The sequence below is a fragment of the Poecile atricapillus genome, chromosome 12 (assembly GCF_030490865.1).
Source record: "Poecile atricapillus isolate bPoeAtr1 chromosome 12, bPoeAtr1.hap1, whole genome shotgun sequence".
Lineage (NCBI taxonomy): Eukaryota > Metazoa > Chordata > Aves > Passeriformes > Paridae > Poecile > Poecile atricapillus.
In genome coordinates this window covers 901,234-920,794 of record NC_081260.1, presented here as the reverse complement: position 1 = coordinate 920,794, position 19,561 = coordinate 901,234, and the positions used below count along the sequence as shown (strand labels likewise).

The following is a 19,561-nucleotide window of genomic DNA, read 5'->3' as shown; positions in this document are numbered from 1 at the left end:
CCCTGCCCTGTGCGATCCCAGGACTCCATCTCACACTTCCAGGGTGTCATCTGTGTCGTTTGCATCTTGCTGTCCCCCACGGCAGGTGCGGGAGGGTTTCTGTGTGTCCATGCTGAGAAGTGACAGTGTCGTGGGCAGGCTTCAGGTGCCTGCAGACACGGCTTCCATCCCCAGCTCCCTTCCTGAGCCTGCCGGCAAACCTGGGCAAGGCAGGCAAGGCAGGCAATGCCTGCGGTGTCTCGGTGGGGAGCAGGGTGCCCCGGCGTGCCCAGAGTCCCTGCCCCAGGTTACAAAATATCCTGGGGCATCTCGTGCCCACCCAGCACCTGGATCTGGTGCAGGGCCCGAGCCGGGGGCCACCACGGGCACTCCCCTGTCCCCTCCAGCAGCCGTCCCCTCCAGTCCAGCCCCACCGCTGGGGCCAGAGCGGGAAGCGGCAGTGCCGGCGTCTCAGGGGGATCCTGCCATGGACAGAGCCCCCAGCTGCTCCTCGGGGCCCCCCAGCTCGGCCTCCTCCCGGCTGCCGTCCAGCGTCTCTGATCCCTCGAAGCAGCCGGAGTCGCGGGGAATGTCCCCTTTGGGCTCCGAGGGCGATGGCAGGGCGTCGGAGGTGTCACCATCCTCGGGCTCGCTGGCTGCTGGCAGAGGGACCGTGGCGTTAGTGGAGCTGCCGTGCCCGGCCGGGGCTGTCCCACCCCCAGACCCTTACTGTCATAGTCCAGGAGCAGCTCGGCGGCTGTCAGCAGCTTGGCGCGGTGCTGGGGGTCTGTGATGTGCAGCTCGTTCAGGTGGGTCTCCCGCAGCTCCTTGAAGTCCTCAAGGGTCTGGTAGCCGTTCAGCAGGAGGGTGGGGGTGTGTTCCTGTGTGTGGAGCGGGGCTTGTGTGGCTCCCCCTGACCCCCCGTGCTGGCCTCTGGGGTCCACGGTGGGCACCTGCCCCCACAGTGCCCAGAAATGCCCCACGTGTCCCCTCTGTGTCCCTGGTGGGAGGACCCACACAGACGGTGGAGAGGGGTTGGTCCCACTGCTGGCACCCGGTGCCGTGCTGGCCGTCCCTTACCTGCAGGTTGATGCGCTCCAGCAGCTCGTGGAGGGTCTTGGGCTTGAGGCGCTTGTTCCGGCTGGAGCCCCGGCTCCTGCGGGCAGGGACTGTCTCCTCGGGGATCACATCCACGTAGATGAACTTGAAGGAGCCCACCCTGTTGTTGAGCAGCCCGGTCCAGGTGCCCACAGGTGGCTTCTCGATGATGCCGATAATGTCCCCTTTCTAGGCCAAGGGACACGGGATGGTGGTGGGCACAGGCTTGGGGACAGCCAGGGACCCAGCTCAGGGTGTTCCCAGCGTCCCTCCCTCCCTCCCCAGGGCCGCAGCGGCCGTGGCTCACCCGCAGCTTCAGGGAGTCCTTGTCATAGGGGCTGGGGGTGAAGTCGGTGTGGACGCGGGCCCGGCCACAGAAGGGGCCGGTGTAGGCTGGGACGGCCTCCTCCAGCTGCCGGCTGTCCCCGGCATCGCCAGGGCTGGCAATGTCGCTGCCTGCAGACAGGAGGGGGTCAGGGGTGCCCGGCTGGGGACGTGGGGCCACTGTCCCGTGGGGGCCGGCCTCACCGCTGGACATCTGGCGTCCAAGGGCTGGGTGCCCATCCTCCTCCTCATCCTGCTCCAGGGACGACAGGGGCACCTTGTCCTGGCTCTGCTCCTCCACACTGCTGGCTGGGGACAGGGGGCACGGGGACCCCTCCTCCTCCACCTCTCCCTGCTGGGGGTACCGGGCTCAGGCCGAGGGAGGGGGAGCTGTCCCCGCTCACCTGTCCGTGTCCCCAGCCCCGCTCACCTTCCCCTCGGCCAGCGCTCTCACAGCCGCCCTGCCCATCTTGCGGTTCATGGTGCGGGAAATGACCGCCCGCCACTTCCTTCCCAGCTTCGTCCCGCTGCTCCGCACGGCCTCCTCCGGACTGCCACTGCTGGGATCATCCTCAGGGATCTGCCAGAGGGATGGAGAGTGAAGGCAGAGCCCCCCACCCTGGGCAAGCCTCGGCAGGGTCATACAGGGCTGTGAGATCCCAAATCCCACCAGCGCTGGCACCCTGGGGCTGCTCCGTGACACGTGGGCCCCTGGTGAGAGCAGGAATTTTGGGAAACCAGCCCTGAAATGGGCTGTTCCCGGGGGAGCAGGATGTGTCAGGGGGTGCTGCTGCCCCGGGGGTGCTGGGAACTCACATTCTCCTCCAGGTTGAACTCCTCGCTTGACACGGGGGAGCTGACCTTGGACTTGCTGAAGTCCTTGAAGCTGCTGGAACGCTGTAGAGAAAGCTGGGAGCAGGGGCAGAGGTGTGAGGGGGAGAGGGAAAGGTGGGAGATGGGCTTCTTCCTTCATCCCCTGACCCAGCTCCCCTCCGCCCTTTGGGCAGCTCTGCCCATCCCAGGGTGATGCCAGGGCTGGAAAGAGTTTTTTGCTCTCTTCCAGGAGCTGCCATGAGCCATGAACTCCCCAGAACTGGGATGTGGAGCTCTTGGTGCCCGTGCAGCTGCTTGGCACAGCATTCCCAGGGCAGGGACGCTCTGGTGTGGAGCCTGGCAGTGCCGTGCTGGGAGCAGCCCAGGGCTGTGCCGTGATGCCACCCTGGCACGTGGGCCAGGACGTGGGGGGACACAGGACTCTGCAGTGCTGCAGCATCTCTCAGCACAGGGCAGGACTGAAGGTTCTCTGTGTTTTCCACCTGTGAGTGTCACCCCACAGCCCAGAGAGCACACCCCCAGCATCACCAGCTGGCTTGGTGCCACCTCCATGCCTAAACCATTAAAGCTGGTTCTGGATCTCAGTCCTGGTGCACCTCTCTGTCCCTGCCCTGTTGAGTCTTTCCTGTGCCCCCTGCCTGCCTTCCTTCCTTCCTCTGCATGGCCTCAGGTGCCCGTCTCACATGGAAGGGTCCTCCCTGCCGGGAATGTCCTTGGTGCCAGCACAGCCCCATGTCCCAGGTGTCCCTAACCCCGGATGCCAGCACAGCCCCATGTCCCAGGTGTCCCTAACCCCGGATGCCAGCACAGCCCCATGTCTCAGGTGTCCCTAACCCCGGATGGCAGCACAGCCCCATGTCCCAGGTGTCCCTAAGCCCGGATGGCAGCACAGCCCCCCCATGTCCCAGGTGTCCCTAAGCCCGGATGGCAGCACCAGCTCACACGCTGGGGCACGGTGAGCTCGGCTGCCACCGGCAGCACTCTTGAGGCCCTCGGAGCACACAGCGAGGTGCTCGCTCTGCCACCGCCACAAACAGGCGTTTCCGTTCTCAAGCAGCTCCCGTGGTGGTTGAGGCCCTTCCCAGCCCTGCACAGCCCGGCTCTGTGCTGTCCCCTCTTTATTCTCCTCCTCACAGCATCCCTGGGCACTCGGTTTTGCCTTTCCGTGCAGAGGGCTGGCTCTCGGTGCGGCACGCAGCTGCACACCCGCTGTGGCTTTATGCCAGCTCCAGGTGCAGCTGTGCAGAGGAGATGCTGGCTTTTGCCCTGCTCCCACCCCAGTGCCCCAAATCCACCAGATCTGGGTCCACTGAACCCCGCAGGGCTTCACTGCTGAGATAAAACAGCTCTGAGATGGAACTGCCCGGGGCTGGAGGAGCCAGGGAGAGCCTGGCAGTGGGATGTGAGTCAGGGGGGCCGGGCTCTCCCGGAGCAGGGCAGGAGGGGGAAGTGAGAGTGGCTGTGGCTGGGCGAGGGCAGGGGATGCCCACTGGGACTGGCCGGGCTGGATGGGCCACCCCCGTGCAGGACTTCACCCAGATTTGCTGCGGGATCCTGGCAGCAGGGAGGAGCTGCCATGGCACGGTGTGTGCCCGTCACGGGCAGGACGCTGCCACCAGGCACTGTCCCTGCTCCCCGAGGTGACCCGCTGATGCTGATGCCAGCCCAGCAAAGCTCGGCGAGAGCCGAAGTGCCAGCTGGTGCGAGACCTGGCGGGGGACGAGGAGCCGGTTTTGGCCCCCACTGGTGACTTCAGCCTCCAGACTTGAGCCCCAGGGCGGCACACGGCCGTGCCACGGGCAGCTGGCGCTCCTGCGGCTCCCGGTGCTGCCGGAGGAAGCGGAGGATGCACGTGATGGAGCTGCAGCCCGACCGCAACACCTCGGTGCGCAAGAATGCTGCTCAGAGAGGCGCCACCGCAGCCACGGCCCCCAGGAAACGACAGGAGGCCATGGAGGGGGCCACGGCTCCCCCAGCACAGCCCCGCGGGCTCCAGCGGCACCGGAGCCGGCACCCGCCTCGATCCCGGGAGCTGCGCATCCCAGCCGCACCTCCCGGCAGGGTGGAAGGCAGAGCGGGAGGTGGACAAGGCCGGTACCGCCGGTACCACCGGTACCACGCTCTGGCGAGGTCACAGTGGCAGCAGAGACGAACTGATGGCAGAGCGTGCCTGTCCCCCGGCACCGGCCCTGCCGCTCGGCACCCGGGGCAGCTCTGGGTGAGCCGGGACACTCGCGGTGCCGAGGGCACCTGGATGCCACCAGCACTCACCTTCCTGTGTCGCGGCTCCTTGTCGCCGGCGTTGGAAGGCTTGCGGCGCAGCATGGCTCGGCCCGGTGGCGAGGGCTCAGCGTCCGTCAGCGGCGAGCACGGCCCGGCCCGGCCCGTCCGTACCGAGCCCCGGTGCCGAGCCCGGAGCGCACAGGAAGCTCTGGCGGTCACATGAGAGGCGCTGCAGCCGTGCTCGGGGTGGCTGGCGAGGCTCGGGCTGGGGCAGGAGGAAGGAAACCCTCCACCGAGCTGCTGCCCTGCCCGGGGCCCCTGGGCGGGGACGGTCTCTGCGCCCTGACACCTCCGGGCCGTGCCGCCCCTCGGTGATGCTGCCCTCGCCCATGTGCGCTTGGGCTTCGTGTGTTCCCCCGTGCAAAAGGTGACGGTCCCCAGCCCCTCTGTCGTGCCCACCCCTGTGCCTGCTCATCCCGCTGGGGTGTGATGATGGCCAAACCCCTCTGAGTGACGCTCGCTCTGGGATGTCCCCTGTACCCGCAGGTCCCCCCGGCTCGGCGTCACCCCGCTCATGCTCATGCTCATGGTCACCCCGCCGCTGGTCCCCGCGGGGACATCCCTGCCTGGGCTGGCTGCCCCGCATCTCCTCACTCCAAATCCTCCATTTCTGCCCCACAATTACAGTCCGCCCAAATCCATCTCCTCGCTGTCTCCTCAGGGCTGGAGCGGGTGGCATGGGCAGGGTCACAGGAGCGGGGCTGGGAACCAGCCCGAACGAGGCAGCACATCGGGCACAGCAGGGCCCGCCCTGCTCATGTTTAATCACAGTCCAGCGAGTGGAATACCCCCGAAAAAAGGAAGTGAGGGCGAGGGAAGACCTCGCCCGTGGTGGGATGGATGGCGGTGCCGTGGGTGCGGGGTCAGGCCCCCAGCCCGCTGAGCAGCACCGAGAGCAGCGAGGTGAGGGCCAGCGTGCCCGCGGCGGCGGTGCCGGCGCTGCTCACCGGGAAGGGCTCGGTGCTCTCCTGCAGCCAGGCGTGCTCCTCCTCCAGCCGCTGCCGCCGCAGCTCCGGCCCCACGTGCGCCCGGATCCTCTCGTAGTACGAGTTCAGGTACCGGATCTGCAGCGACGCACCACGGGGAGCTGCGGGGGTGGCCTGGATGCCGCTCCCCCTTTGGCCTTCCCCGTCCATCTGCCCCACACCAGAGCACTGGCCCCACGTGCAGAGCTCATCGCTACTCTTCAGCCATGCATCCATCCTTGCTCTGTTCTCATTTACCCACTCCAGCCTCATGCCACGGTCCTGGATTTTTGCTGCACCCACCCCCAAAGCCCCTGTGCTGACCTCGCAGCCCTGCTCTGTGCCCCACCCCGAGCACGTCCCCGTACCTGCTCTGGGGACAGGAGGCTGAGGTCGATGAGGTTGCGGTCATAGGGCACCAGGGACACCAGCTCGAAGGTCAGGAAAGGCTCCTCCTCACTCTGGTGCTGCCACAGACAGGTGTCATTGGGTGTCCCCCACCCCCTTGGCATTGTCCCCACCCCTGACTCGATGCAGGCCCCCAGGGGGTGTCACCCTGTCACCCCTGCCACCCCTGTCACCCCATCTCCCATGCCCTACCTCAGTCTGTGCCTCCACCACGACGGCGACGTCCTCAATGCGGATCCCGAACTCGCCATCCTGGTAATACCCTGGCTCTGAGGGTCGGGAACATGCCTGGTGAGCCCCCAGCCGCAGAGGCTCCCCCAGCCCAGCCAGTGGGGCTGGGTCTGGCCCCTGAGTGGGGCTGAGAGCTGGCACTGGTTGGGCTCTGTGCCCACGGCTGTCCCGAGGTGCCAGGGGGGTGCTGGCACGTACCGATGGAGGTGAACATGCCGGCCTCCAGCGGCACGTTGTTGGACTGGAAACCCACGGGCCCTGCAGGGACATGGGGTGGGATGAGCTCAGGGGATGGCACGAGCTGCAGGGACACCCCAGCAAGGACCACAGAGCCACCAAGGCAAGGGTCACTACAAGGACAAGGATCATCCCAGTAAGGACCTCGGGACCACCTCAGCAAGGATCACGGGGCCACCCTGGCAAAGACCACAAGATGTTGCAAGTAGAGATTCCCCTGCCCCTTATAGAGGCTCTGCTGGGTGATGAGAAGCCCTCAGTGAGCTCCTGTCCTCGTCCCTGTCCCTGTTGCTCAGCCCAATGCCCAGCACCAGCGCTGGTGGCACCTACACTCATGGACTGAGAGGAAGTTGCCGATGCCGTGGCCGGTCCCATGGCCGTAGTTGAGTCCAACGTCCCAGAGTGCCCGGCGGGCGAAGGACTCCACCGTTCTCCCTGGGGAATGAAGGGGTGGGATGGGGGCCAAGGAGCCTATGGGGCCCCCCGTGCCCTCCTGCTCCCTGTGCCAGGGGTTCTGTGCAGGGCCAGCACTGGGCTCTGCACCCACCTGCTGTGTTGGATGGGAAGACGAGGCGGGAGAGGTCGATGTTGCCCATCAGCACACGGGTGTACGCTTCCTGCGGGGCACGGCGGGGCTGAGTGCGGTGGTGCCAGACAGCCACCCCTGCACATCCAGCCCTGGCAAGACCGAGTGCCACAGGGGGTGCTGGGCATCTCAGGGGTGTCCTAGGCAGAGCAGGGGGATCATGGCTGCCATGGGAGGGGTTGGTACCTTCTGGAGCGGGGTGGGCTCGCCCCAGTGCACTGTACGAGTGATGTCTGTTGTCCCATCCCTGCAAGGTGGGGACATGAATGGGGCTGATGCAGCCCCAGTGCTGGCTTTGGGGGCCCCAGGATGTGGGGCAGTGATGGGGATCTCTGTTCAATACGCACAGGTATTGCCCTCCGGTGTCAAAGAGGTACATCTCCCTCACAGACAGCATCCGGCTGCTCCCGTTGGAGGGGCTGGAGGGGAGGGGGGTCAGAGCCCTCTTCCAGCTGCCCACTGCCCACTGGCCCCTGCCCACTGCTGCCCCAGCTGTACCTGTAGTGAGCCAGCGCTGCGTTGAGCCCGCTGGCAGAGATGGACTGGAAGCTGGGCCCGTGGCTGTGCTCCTGGGCCCTGGAAGGGAGCGGGGAGGGAGGGAGGGAGGGAGGTGCTGGGGGTCCCCGGCTGCCCTTCACTGGGCAGGGCAGGCCTGGGGGCAGCACTGACCAGCGAAGTGCATCGATGTGCTGAGCCCCCGAAAACTCGTCCACCTGCCCCTGCGGGACCTTCTTCTCCAACCACAGCAGGTACTGGATGACGGCCACCGCGTCCCGGACCTGGGGGTGCCCGGTGGCAGCGGGGAGGAGGCGTCAGCACCCTGCTTCCTCTGGTGTCCCCCCCGTTCTGTGGGGGAACTGTGGGGGGGGGGACAGCCCTTACGTGGGCAGCTCGCAGCATCTCCTGCTCGTGGGCGTTTTTCACAGCCTTGGCCATCATGACAGGCGAGTAGTTCTCCTCCAGCAGCTTCTCCTGTGAGGGCAGGCAGGAGGTGGCACAGCCACCCGTCCCCTCAGGCCCCAGGGGCGGCCGCGACGCGGTGACACGGGGCCGTGCCCGAGCCCGCAGGAGCCAGGTGCCCCCGGCTCGGTGCCCACCTGGGGGATGATGCCGTAGAGGCCGTACGTGGTGTACTCGGTGCCCAGCCACACCGTGACGTTGCCCTGGGCGTAGCGGCGCAGGTGGGCGCTCACCTGCCCGTAGTCCCGCAGCTCCACGCACAGCGGCCCCGGGCAGCCCGAGAGCAGCGAGCCCCGAGCCGCCTCCGAGAGCCGCCGCTGCTCCACGAACAGGCTGCGGGGGGAGCGCCATGGGCCGGGCACGGCTGTGGGGTCACCCCCGGCACCCCCAGCCGGCAGAGAGGAGCGAGCTGGGGCGCTCAGAGGGGATGCCGGGCTGGGAGCTCGGGCTGTGAGGAAAGGGGGTGTGCCCGGCCCTGGAGTGGGCTGGGAGCGGGGGGATGGATTGGGAAAGGCGTGTGGCTCGGGACAGTCAGCGGGGCTGGGCACAGAGGATGTGGTGGCTCTGGGGGTAAGGGGAGACCGGGCTGAGAGAGGGTCCCATGGGGGCCGGCTCGGGAAAGGAAAGGTGGAAGGGGGGTGGGTGGTGAGCCCCCTCCGTGCCCACAGGGACGCGCTGCCCACCTTATGGTGCTGCTGGTCAGGAGGGTGTAGGAGTAGAAGACGGGGTTGTAGGGGATGTCATCTCCGCGGAGGTTGAAGAGCCCTGCCAGGAACGAGACCTCTGCGGCTGCCGCTGCCCTCCCAGCCCCTGGCTGGAGCGCACGGTCCCTGGCGGTCCCGGGGGTACCTACAGGCCGTCTCCTCCAGCCCCGACAGCAGCACGGCCGTGGGGCGCCTCACATGCTGCTCCATCCGCTGCCGGATCCCAGCCACCTTCTTCTGCCAGCTGCTCCCTGCCAGCCGGGCGGGCGGGGGGCTCAGCGCCGGGCCCACCGCGGGCCCAGCCGGGGGGGCTGGGGGCGAGCGCCCACCCAGAGGCTGCGGGAGTCTGGTGTCAGACCTGTGAACTCTGCTGGCAGGCTGTAGATCTCGCTGGAGGAGGGAAGGGGTCTCTGGTCACCCCACGCCTCATCCACAAGGTTGGTCTCGAGGGGGAGCAGGGTCCGGCCGGAGCCGTGCAGGGCTCGGCTGTAGCTGTTCCAGGTGTCTGGGGGTGAGCAGCCCGCAGGTTTGGTCAATCCGCACCCAGGGGATGCCCTCCCGCGGGCGGGGTGACCCCCAGCACCAGCCGGCCCTACCGATGGAGAACAGGAAGGGGTCCAAAGCGACGTTCCCCTCGGCAGGAACCGCACTCAGGATCCACATCGCGATGGACTCGACGGAGGCTGCAGGACAGAGCTGGGTGGCACCGCCAGTTTGCACCGTCCCGGCCCACGCCGAGCCCAGCCGAGGGGCTGGGGGGTCCTGGGAGCGGGGAGACTCAGCAGCCCCCCATCCTGCCCCCACTGACATGTCCTCTGCAGCTCCCAGTTGCAGTCCAGCTCCCGCTCCGCCTGGGTCCAGTAGCGGCTGTCAGTCCACAGGGCAGCCGCGTCCTGTGTCACCACAGCGGTGCCTGGGACAGGGGTGGGGGCTCGGGGTCACCTCCTTCTCTCTGCCTGCAGCCGGCAGGGACCCCCAGAGGCTCCCGGGGAGTGGGACCGTGCCATGCACGTGGGTGCCCAGCAATGAGGAGCGGCAGGCAGGTACCAGCCCCCCGAGCGGCGAGCCGGGGCTCCGGGGGATGCTCTCACCTGCAGAGCCGGTGAAACCCGTGAGCCAGCCCAGCCGGGCGTCCCGCTCGGAGATGTACTCGCTCTGGAGCCGGGATGGAGCCGTGAGAGGTGGCCGTGGGCAGGGAGCGGGTCCCCGGGGGCGAGGGGCACTCCACCCTTACCATGTGGGCATCCGTGGAGGGCACGATGTAGGCGTGGGCGCCGTGGGTCCGCATGAGGCTCCGCAGCGCGGCCAGACGAGCCGTCGTGTTGGTGGCCGTCGGTGGCAGGTACTGGTGACACAGAGACGTGCTGGGACCGGGGGGGACCCCGCGCAGGGGTCTCAGGAGCAGGGAGGGGCAGCAAGGCGGGGCTCACCGGTGGGTCCGCGGAGCAATCCCGGATGTCATTCCTGGTGGAAGGAGCCGGCGGTGCCCTCCCCGCAGCACAGCCTGTGGGCACGGCGACAGCCGGGAGCGTCGGGCTGCAGCCTGGGGACCTGCTGGCCCTTCGCAGCGGGCAGCTGTGACCCTCGTCCCCAGCCCCGAACACCAGCTAGCCCAGCGCTGGGGCTTTTTGCAAATCCCGGAGTTTTAGCCCCAGGAATAGTGGATGAAAATGCCCTGGTTCAAGAGGAGGTAAATCTCCCGGTGCCTGTGGTACAGTGGGACCACCACGGGGAGCAGCTGGTGCCCAGCACGGAGCACGGAGGGCTGGCAGGAACCTGCCCGGGGCATCCTGTGGAAGGGACTGGCCGTGTCCAGCTGGACCTGACCTCTCCCCAGGGCTGCTTGGCTGGGGTCCCACCGCCACTCCCTGGGCTCTCCATCACCAGCTGGCACCTGGCTTCTCACTCTGGGCCAAGGGCACACAGCTTGGGACAACGCATCCTCAGCGTGAGGGGCCTTGGGGACCTGGTCTCTGCACCCTGGGGATCTTCTCCTTACCTGTCACCTGCCCCGGGGCCATCCACAGTCTGGCTCCTACCCCGGGGCGGACCCAGCCCTGCTTCACCCAGAGCTGCGGCTGGGACATCCCACGTTCTCCACATCTGGTTCCTGGGGGTCCCAGATGTGCCGTCCCACCCCAGCGCCCCGCCCACCCTCTGTCCTACCGTGGAGCAGGAGCGCCCAGGCTGCGATCCAGAGCGGGGGACACATGGCTGTCCTGGCCAGGGGACACCGAGGGGACACTGCGTGACCGCTCCCTCCTCCTGTGCCTTTGCACGGGGGCAGAGGAATGCGGAATGGGAGGGACGAGGCCCCAGCAGACACAGGGCGTGGGCAGCAGGGCTTGTTGTCTCTTTGAAAAGTGAATTCTGCTGCTAAATAAAAGCGAACGGCAAAATCAGCCCAAAGTCCAAAGATCCTGCAGGAGCAGAAGTGGGAGCGTGCCAGCTGAGCCTGGCACCACCTGATGGCCATGGAGGGGTCGGGGAAAGGCTTTGCTCCCTGGGGAACCCCTGTGTTTCGGATCCGTGAGAGCTGACATGGCATCTCTGGATGCCCCCCAAGCCAGTCAGCCCCCGAAGCCGTCCCTCCTCCTCCTCCACAGGACATGGAGCAGTGCAGGCTGGCACCTGCCCCTGCCCAGTGCCCGGGCCCAGCAGCCCTGTGCTCCATGGCTCCATCCTGCTGGGATGCGCCCTTTGTCCCGCCAGGCCCATCGGCTCCGCACCTCTGTGCATCTGCCTCACTAAAACCTCCTTATCTTCATCACGAGGAGCCTTGACCTCGGGCTGTCACTCTGATTGCTCAGGTACTTCCTCCTTTAATGACTCTGGTTGTGGAGAGAAGGGCTGTGAGAGGGGCAGAGCTGCTCCACAGGCATTGGAGGTGTCCATCCCTGGCACTGACACAGATCTCCAGGGATGAATGTCCCCACTCAGGACAGGTCATGGAGTCCTGGTTTGGTCTGGAAAAAACATCAGAGATCCTCTAGTTCTGCCCCCCTGCCGTGGGCAGGGACAACTTCCACTACCCCATGTGGCTCCAAGCCCCTTCCAGCCCGGCCTTGGACACTTCCAGGGATCCAGGGGCAGGCACAGCTTCTCTGGGCACCCTGTGCCAGGGCCTCCTCACCCTCACAGGGAAGAATTTCCTTCCTGTATCTAATCCACACCAATCCTCTTTAATTTAAAACCACCCAGCCTTGATCTGTTGCAATGGGTCCTGCCAAAACATTTGTCCCCACTGACTCACGTCCCCGCCTGCCCAGGCTTCCCGAGCGCTCCCGGCGGGATCATTGCTCATCTCAGCCCATGGAGACCTTTGGGATGTGACCCCTCCTCCTGGGTCGGGGTCCTGCACCTCAGGGCCGGACAAAGCTGGGGCTGTGTGGGGACCACGAACCCTCTGAGCTGCTGCCTTGTCCCAGCCGCACTGCACGGCCTGTTGGGCAGAGAGGGGCTAGCACACCCCTGCAGTGACTGTCCGGCTGTGCCACTGAACTGTCCGCCTGTGACACTGAACTGTCCGGCTGTGACACTGCTCTGACTGTCCGGCTGTGACACTGTTCCAACTGTCTGCCTGTGACACTGAACTGTCTGGCTGTGACACTGCTCTGACTGTCCAGCTGTGACACTGCTCTGACTGTCCAGCTGTGACACTGCTCTGACTGTCTGGCTGTGACACTGAACTGTCCGGCTGTGACACTGCTCTGACTGTCCGGCTGTGACACTGTTCCAACTGTCTGCCTGTGACACTGAACTGTCTGGCTGTGACACTGCTCTGACTGTCCAGCTGTGACACTGCTCTGACTGTCTGGCTGTGACACTGAACTGTCCAGCTGTGACACTGCTCTGACTGTCCGGCTGTGCCACTGAAGTGTCCAGCTGTGACACTGCTCTGACTGTCCGGCTGTGCCACTGAAGTGTCCAGCTGTGACACTGCTCTGACTGTCCAGCTGTGACACTGAACTGTCCAGCTGTGACACTGCTCTGACTGTCCAGCTGTGACACTGTTCCAACTGTCTGCCTGTGACACTGAACTGTCCGGCTGTGACACTGAACTGTCCGCCTGTGACACTGCTCTGACTGTCCAGCTGTGACACTGTTCCAACTGTCTGCCTGTGACACTGAACTGTCCGGCTGTGACACTGCTCCGACTGTCCTGCTGTGCCACTGAACTGTCTGCCTGTGCCACTGAACTGTCCGGCTGTGCCACTGAACTGTCCGGCTGTGCCACTGTTTCGACTGTCCGGCTGTGTCCCCACACTGTCCGGTGTTTCCATGCCTGTCCAGCAGTGTCACCACTCCACCTGCTGTGACACCGCTCCGAATGTCCAGCTGTGGCACGGGGACCCCGCTCACCACGAGGTGGCACCAGGACCGTGCCGTGGAGCCTCACAGACCCCTGTCCCACATCCTACTGTCCTGTGTCCCGTGTTCCGTGTCCTGTGTCCCCTGTCTTGTGTCCCGTGTCCCACATCCTACTGTCCTGTGTCCCGTGTCCTGTGTCCCCTGTCTTGTGTCCCCTGTCCTGTGTCCCGTGTCCCTCTGTCCTGTATCCCGTGTCCCATGTCCCGTGTCCCGCATCCTCCTGTCCTGTGTCCCGTGTCTTGTGTCCCGTGTCCCACTGTCCCGTGTCCCACTGTCCCACTGTCCTGTGTCCTGTGTCCCGTGTCCCACATCCTACTGTCCTGTCCTGTGTCCCACTGTCCACCTCTGGTCCCCCCGCTGTGAGAGGAACCCCGGAAGGGGCGGGGGGGTCCCTGTCAGGGACAGGTGGGACAGGGACACCAGAGCTGCTGTGATTGTTTCGGCAGTTTCCCAAGGATGCGGTGCGGTGCCCTGGGGACACTCAGGAGCACTTTGCTGCCACCCTGTTCGTTAATGGTGCTTCGTCCTCCCTGCCCGGCTCCTGGGGCCGGGGGCTGCACCCCACTCCCAGCGGGTCCCCCGCCCCTTTATCCCTTTTTATTCCCTAGATTCCTGTTTATAACACCCCTTGAGCTCCACCTTGCAGTGCCCTCACCCTCAGGGGCAGCTCGGGGGTGGCACGGGGGTCCCCGGGGACATCCAGGGCCACGTGTCGCTCCGAGCCAGCGTCAACAGGACGGAGCTCCTCGGCCACCGCGCGTCCGGTGGGGCCCGTCCCTCCCGCGGGAGGTTTCCTCGAAGACGAGCCGGAGGAAGGCTTTGGGGGACATCCTCCCTTTGTGGGCTATTGTTGGCCTTCCGTCACCTGCGGAGGCCGCGGGGTGACTCAGGCCGGGGTGACGCGCCCGGCAAACAGGACGCGGGGAGGGCGCAGGAATGCGGAAGGCTCGGTGGCACGGGGATGCTGCCAGGATCCCTGGGCTGTCCTGGCAGGCAGGGTGTGCCCAGGGTGTGCCTCGGTGGCACCGGGATGCTGCCAGGATCCCTGGGCTGTCCTGGCAGGCAGGGTGTGCCCAGGGTGTGCCTCGGTGGCACCGGGATGCTCCAGGATCCCTGGGCTGCCCTGGCAGGCAGGGTGTGCCAGGGATGCCTGCCCAGGGGTGCCCTGGGGATCCTCCCGGGATGAGGCTGCAGCTCCCGGTGCCCCTGGAGGAGCACCATGGCTTTGGGGGTGCGCGGCACTGGCGGGGAGGGCTGACCCCACTTGCGCCACAAGCGGGGGCTGCAGGAGAACCTGGCTGGGGCGAGGGGCCTCAGCCAACAGGGCTGGAACAGGTTCAGGGGATTTGCCCCTCCCGTGGTACCACAGACACGTGTGGGGCTGGGACATGGTGCCCACACACCGGCTACAGCCCCTGATCATCCCCCTGCCCCTCCTGCAGCCCCTCCTAGAGCCCCCCCAACCCAGTACAGTCAGCAGCCCCTCCTGCAGCCCCCCCATGCACCCCGACCCCCTACAGCCCCTCCCAGAGCCTCCTATATACCCACACCCCAGGTAACCCCCCATATGCCCCTCTTTGCCCCCACATCCTCTCGGGGTGCAGTCGTCATTCACCTCTTTGAGGGCTGATGTCACCCACCTTTGTGAGGGCTCACCCTGGCCTGAGCCCCCAAAGCTGCTCCATCGCTCCCTCCTCAACTGAGCAGGGAGGGAAAATACAAGGAAAAGCTGGAGATAAGGATCAGGATGCCACCAGGTGCAGGCATGGGTAAAACAGACTCAGTTTGGGAAAATTAATTGAATTTCATAAAATCATGGAATAATGGAATGGTTTGGGTTGGAAGTGACATTAAAACCCGTCCTGTTCCAAGCTCCTGCCATGGCAGGGACACCTTCCATCATCCCAGGTTGCTCCAAGCCCTGTCCAGCCCGGCCTTGGACACTTCCAGGCATCCAGGGGCAGCCACAGCTGCTCTGGGCACCCTGTGCCGGGGCCTCACCTCCTCACAGCCAAGAATTTCTTCCTAAAATCTGTTCTAAATCTCCCCTTTAATATATTTATCACCAATCAAATCAGAGCAGGTTAATAAGAAAAACCCCGAAACCTTAACCCCTTTTCCCACTTCTCCCCTCCTCCTGGGCTCAAAGGCATTCCCGATTTCTCTCCCTCCTCCCCTCCCGAGTGGGGGCTGTAGGCAGTTCACCACACACCGACCCCTCTGCGGACAGCGGCTGCCTGTGGGGCTGGAGGGCAGCGCGGGTGGGGGTCAGCACAGCTTGAGGGGGCACCGGGAGGGGTGAACCGGGTGAAGTGGAGGGTCCCAGAATCCGAGGATCAGGCTGGGAGGGGGTCCCAGGAGCGGGGTGGAAGGGGACATGCCGGATCCAGGCTGTGCAGGGGTCCCAGGCCAGCGTTAGGGCCTGGGGGCCATTCTGGGTGCGGGGGTCCCATCCGGGGGTCCCGGAGCACTGGAGCAGGCTGGGCACAGAGGCCGGGGCTAGGCTGGGAGCGGGTCCCAGATTGGGGCTGGATGGGGGTCCCCGGACAAGCCGGGGTGGTCTCAGCGCAGTGGGGGCGCGCTGAGGGGGCTGTGGGTGGGGAATCCCCCCGGAGCAGGAGCCGGGAGGGGATGGGGAGCGGGGAAAGCCGCGGCGGTGTCCCGGCGGCGGGGCGGGGCAGGGCGGGGGGCGGACGCTTCGCCCCCATCCCGGGGGCCAGATGACGGGAGGCGGCGGGGCCGGGCTGGGCTCTCACCGCCTACAAATGCGGCTCCCCCGGCGGCCGCCCCCGCCGCCCCCCGCCGCCCCCCGCCATGGCCGCGCCGCGCCGGCTGCTGGCCCCGCTGCTGCTGTTGCTGCTGCTGCTCGGGCTCGTCCTGGCCGCCCCCGGTGAGAGCCCAGCACCCGCGGGAACCCGCGCGGGCTGCGGGGGATCGGGGGAGGGAGCGAGCAGAGAGGGGACCGAGGCGGGGTGGCCGCGGGCTGGGGGGCGCGGGGGGACCGGCACCCCCGCCCGCAGCGCCGGGATCCGCTCTCGCTGGGCTGGGGAAACACAAAGCGCTTTCTTTGGAGCCAAAATCCTCCGGCCCCCGCGCAGAGCTGGAGCCACCGGAGCAGCGGTGACAGCCCCGGGCACCGGCGGGTCCCGCAGCCGGACCCACGAGGGGAACGGCCCCGGGCCCCGCTGCCGACCGGAGCTGGCACCGGAGCTGGCACCGGAGCATCCCCGCCGTCAGCCAGGGGAGCAGGACCAGTGCTCGGGGACCAGAGCATCCCGGCCAGGGGCTCCAGGGCCCCGGGGGAACGGGACCACCGCCGGGAGCACCAGCACCTGGCACGACGGGGATGTGGAGGGCTGAGGGTCCCGGTGGCACGGAGAAGGGGGCGGCTGAAGGAGGGCTGGAGCCGGAGGCGGAGGCTGAGCTGCCCCGTGCCCCGCGGTGAGGCTGCTGGCCGCGGCCGCACGAGGTGGCCATGCCTGGCACAGGTGGCCCCGCACAGGAAACACTCGGCAGCGATGGCTCTTGTTGGGGACAATCCAGGAAACCGGGCGGCCCGGGGCCACGGCGCTGCCGTCCCTGCCCTGCCTCGGAGACACGTGGCTAACGCTGTTCCCGATCTCCTCAGGGCCGCTGGGGAAGGCGCCGGACGGGAAGGATGCCCCGGGTGGCCTCAGCCGAAGGCTGGTGCGGCCGCGGGGTGCACGGCGTGGGACCGGCCAGCGGCCGGGGGGCTGGCGGAGGTACCGGCGGCCCCGGCCCCGGCTGTCCCACAAGGGCCCCATGCCGTTCTGAGCCAGGTGAGATGCTGCGGGGCACGGGGGATGCAGGGAAACGTGTGACGGTGCCAGGAGGGAACTCATAAGTACTTGGGCTTGCTCTCGTTGCAGGGCTGCCAGCCGCATTCCACGGTCACGGCTTCCAGCGCTCCCGCCGAGCTCTCGCCCGCTCTGCTCATCCTCCGGCCCTGAGCCTGGGGTCCCCCCTGTGAGCCCTCCCTGCTGGTCCCGGTGCCGTGTCTGGCGCTGTGGGTGCATCCTGCCCCTCCTCGCTGCCCCGCAGGGCCGGCTGGATGGGGGCTGCCTGCAGAGGGGCCGGGGTTGCCACGATGTTCTGTCCTGGTGGCCACGGGGCCGGCTCGGGCATCGGCCCGCCGGGACCACAGGCCTTGCGCAAAGCACTTTGTCAGGCAGAGCAGCTTCTCCTTAGGGTCTGTGAGCCCCCTCGGGGCCCTGCCCCAGCCCGGGGGGAGCACACAGCTTGTCCTGGCTCTATTTATTCCCATGGTGCTCGTCCCACACCCCGGGTGAGCTGCCCTCCCTGTCCCGCTGGCAGACCCCACCGTGGTGGGGTGGGGTCCCCAGCCAGGACACTGCGGGGTCCTGGGCCCCTCTGCTTCACGCCGTGGGACAGCAGGGACAGGGGGCACTGGGGTCTCTGTCAAGCTCTGCCTACACCAAAGGAGGGGCCCTGGCTCTGAGCTGGGCCCTGCTGATTGTCTCCTGTGTCTGTAAAGATTTGTTCCATGTAAATACATCTTTATAATAAAGAGTTATGATTATTAACTCAGTAAATGCTGATTTCTGGAAGGGCAGGTAGGGGTTCCTGTCCTGCTGGTGGGGAGGGATCTCAGGTCCCCCTGCTCCCTCCTCGGGCTGTCTGCAGGCACTGGGGATCATAGCAGCCCCTTCCCCAGCCCACTGCTGCCACAGGAGGTGCTCAGCAAAGAGTGAAGCCATGTGCTGAGCCTGTGGCATTGGCAAGGAGGGTGGGAAAACACAGGTCAGAGAGGCTGCGAGATGGAGGAGGGAATGCTGGAAGGGCACAGGGATGCTGTTCCTCCAGGGCATCCCTGCCCCTTGTGTTCAGTCACTGCTATTCCCGGCATCCCCGTTTCTGGTGTCTCTGTCCCTCGTACCCTGGCATTCGTCCCCTACTTGTCCCCATCCTTGCATCCCCCATCTTGGTGTCCCCACCCCATGTGGCTGTGAGCAGGACCCATGTGGGGGGCAGGGGGCCAAAGCTCAGGACTGAGGGTCCCTGTAGGACCCCGCAGGCAGGGAGGAGGGGCTGAGCCCTGCACAGGGATGGGACCCCACGGGACAGGACACTCCCAGCCGCGGCTGGGACGCCGAGAGGCGGTGCCCATGCGAGGCCTCCAAGCCCCTCACTGTTTGCAGGGAGATGCCCCCGAGGGACGCTCCGGGCGGGGGGCTGCGGGCAGGGGTCGGCAGTGCCGGCGGGGAGGGGGTTAAGGGGCTGCGGAAGGGCTGCAGCTGCGGGCTGGGAGCGGGGCTGGGGAAGCGCCGGGACCCAGCTGGCGTCCATTAGCTCATCCGCCGGGAGCGGGAGGGATGCGCTGCCCGGCCCCACGCCAGCGCTCCGGCCACGCCGCCACGGGCCGGGAGCCCCGGCACGGCCGGGACCCTGCCCGAGACCCCCGGCACGGCTGGGACCCTGCCCGGGAGCCCCGGCATCCCTGGGACCCTGCCCGAGACCCCCGGCACGGCTGGGACCCTGCCCGGGAGCCCCGGCGTCCCTGGGACCCTGCCCGAGACCCCCGGCACGGCTGGGACCCTGCCCGGGAGCCCCGGCGTCCCTGGGACCCTGCACGGGAGCCCCGGCACCGCTGGGACCCCGCCCGGGAGCCCCGGCATCCCTGGGACCCTGCACGGGAGTCCCGGCACGGCCGGGACCCTGGAGCCACTGCTGCCCCATGTCCCCACCACCAGCTGCCCTGAGAGACCCTGCCATCCCCACTGCCCAGCTCTGTCCTGGCCCTCATGCCCAGTTTTCCAGAGCCAGCAGCCTCCCAGGGCTGGTGGGGCAGGACATGGTGTCCTGGTCACAGCCCCCTCCAGCTGCCTCCAGCTCTGGGATGTTTGGGAGGTTATCGTTCCTCCCCTGCCACTGCTCCAACCAGAGCTGCTGCTGCTGCTTCTGGTTTGAACTCTCCCCCTGCACCCCAAACCAGCCCTCAATGCCCGTGCTCAGCCTCCCCAGCAGCGGCAGCAGGCACCTTGCCCAAGAGATTGGGTGAGGTCCCTGCACCCCTGAGACCCCCGGAGCGGCTGCCGTGGCCGTGCCAGCAGGGCAGCGATGTCCCACGGATGTCCCCCAGCCCCAAGTGCTTGGGCTGCAGCCAGGGGCTGCACAGCTGAGGCCTGACCCCAGCCCTCCCGTGCCAGCCTGGGAGGAGGAGGCCAGGGAGGACCTCCTGGTTGGGCTGTGGCCAGCCTGGAAGGAGGAAGAGGCTTCTTGGGCCGGGAGACCTAAGGAATCTCTGGCTCTTCCTGGCCTGGCCGGCTGCCCGCAGGCAGGTGGGAGCTGCTGAGCTCGGCCACGCTCCCTGCGCCTCGCGTGCCACGGCAGTGCCAGAGCCGTACTCAACCGGAGCTGGGGCACAGTGGGCACTGCTGGGGACACGGGCAGAGCGGTGCAGGGCAGTCCTGGCCCTGGCTGTACAAGCAGGGTCTGTCCCGGCAGGATAAGGATGGGATCTGCCAGGTCCCAGCGCGCTGAGCAGGGATGCAGGGGGCATTGCGAGAGGGCTGAGCAGCAGGAGCTCTGCGGTCCTTGGG

At 66.9% G+C, this 19,561-nt stretch overlaps 2 protein-coding genes across 11 annotated transcripts; both read right to left on the bottom strand.

The window, feature by feature from the left end:
• Positions 1-113: 113 nt before the first annotated feature.
• SASH3 (SAM and SH3 domain containing 3) lies at positions 114-4,957 on the bottom strand. 10 transcript variants are annotated; one of them, XM_058847572.1, is made up of 8 exons: positions 4,507-4,956; positions 2,218-2,310; positions 1,832-1,981; positions 1,606-1,753; positions 1,385-1,533; positions 1,060-1,266; positions 710-860; positions 315-638 (listed from the first exon to the last, which is right to left on the bottom strand). In XM_058847572.1, the coding sequence occupies exons 1-8, from the start codon at positions 4,558-4,560 to the stop codon at positions 451-453; spliced, it is 1,140 nt and encodes a 379-aa protein (XP_058703555.1). In that variant the 5' UTR covers positions 4,561-4,956; the 3' UTR covers positions 315-450. The 10 variants fall into 10 exon arrangements, with proteins under 10 accessions (XP_058703553.1, XP_058703554.1, XP_058703552.1 ...); XM_058847573.1 differs by having other exon boundaries at positions 1,606-1,756; positions 4,507-4,955; XM_058847570.1 differs by having other exon boundaries at positions 114-860; positions 1,606-1,756.
• A 179-nt stretch (positions 4,958-5,136) lies between these two features.
• XPNPEP2 (X-prolyl aminopeptidase 2) lies at positions 5,137-10,990 on the bottom strand. The gene is made up of 21 exons (XM_058847579.1): positions 10,776-10,990; positions 10,040-10,113; positions 9,844-9,954; positions 9,701-9,764; positions 9,418-9,522; positions 9,206-9,292; positions 8,968-9,114; positions 8,759-8,860; positions 8,589-8,670; positions 8,043-8,238; positions 7,828-7,917; positions 7,615-7,724; positions 7,444-7,521; positions 7,293-7,364; positions 7,132-7,192; positions 6,907-6,976; positions 6,690-6,794; positions 6,321-6,380; positions 6,084-6,160; positions 5,852-5,950; positions 5,137-5,582 (listed from the first exon to the last, which is right to left on the bottom strand). Exons 1-21 carry the CDS (start codon positions 10,819-10,821, stop codon positions 5,382-5,384), a joined length of 2,037 nt encoding a protein of 678 aa, XP_058703562.1. The 5' UTR covers positions 10,822-10,990; the 3' UTR covers positions 5,137-5,381.
• Between the last annotated feature and the right edge of the window lie 8,571 nt (positions 10,991-19,561).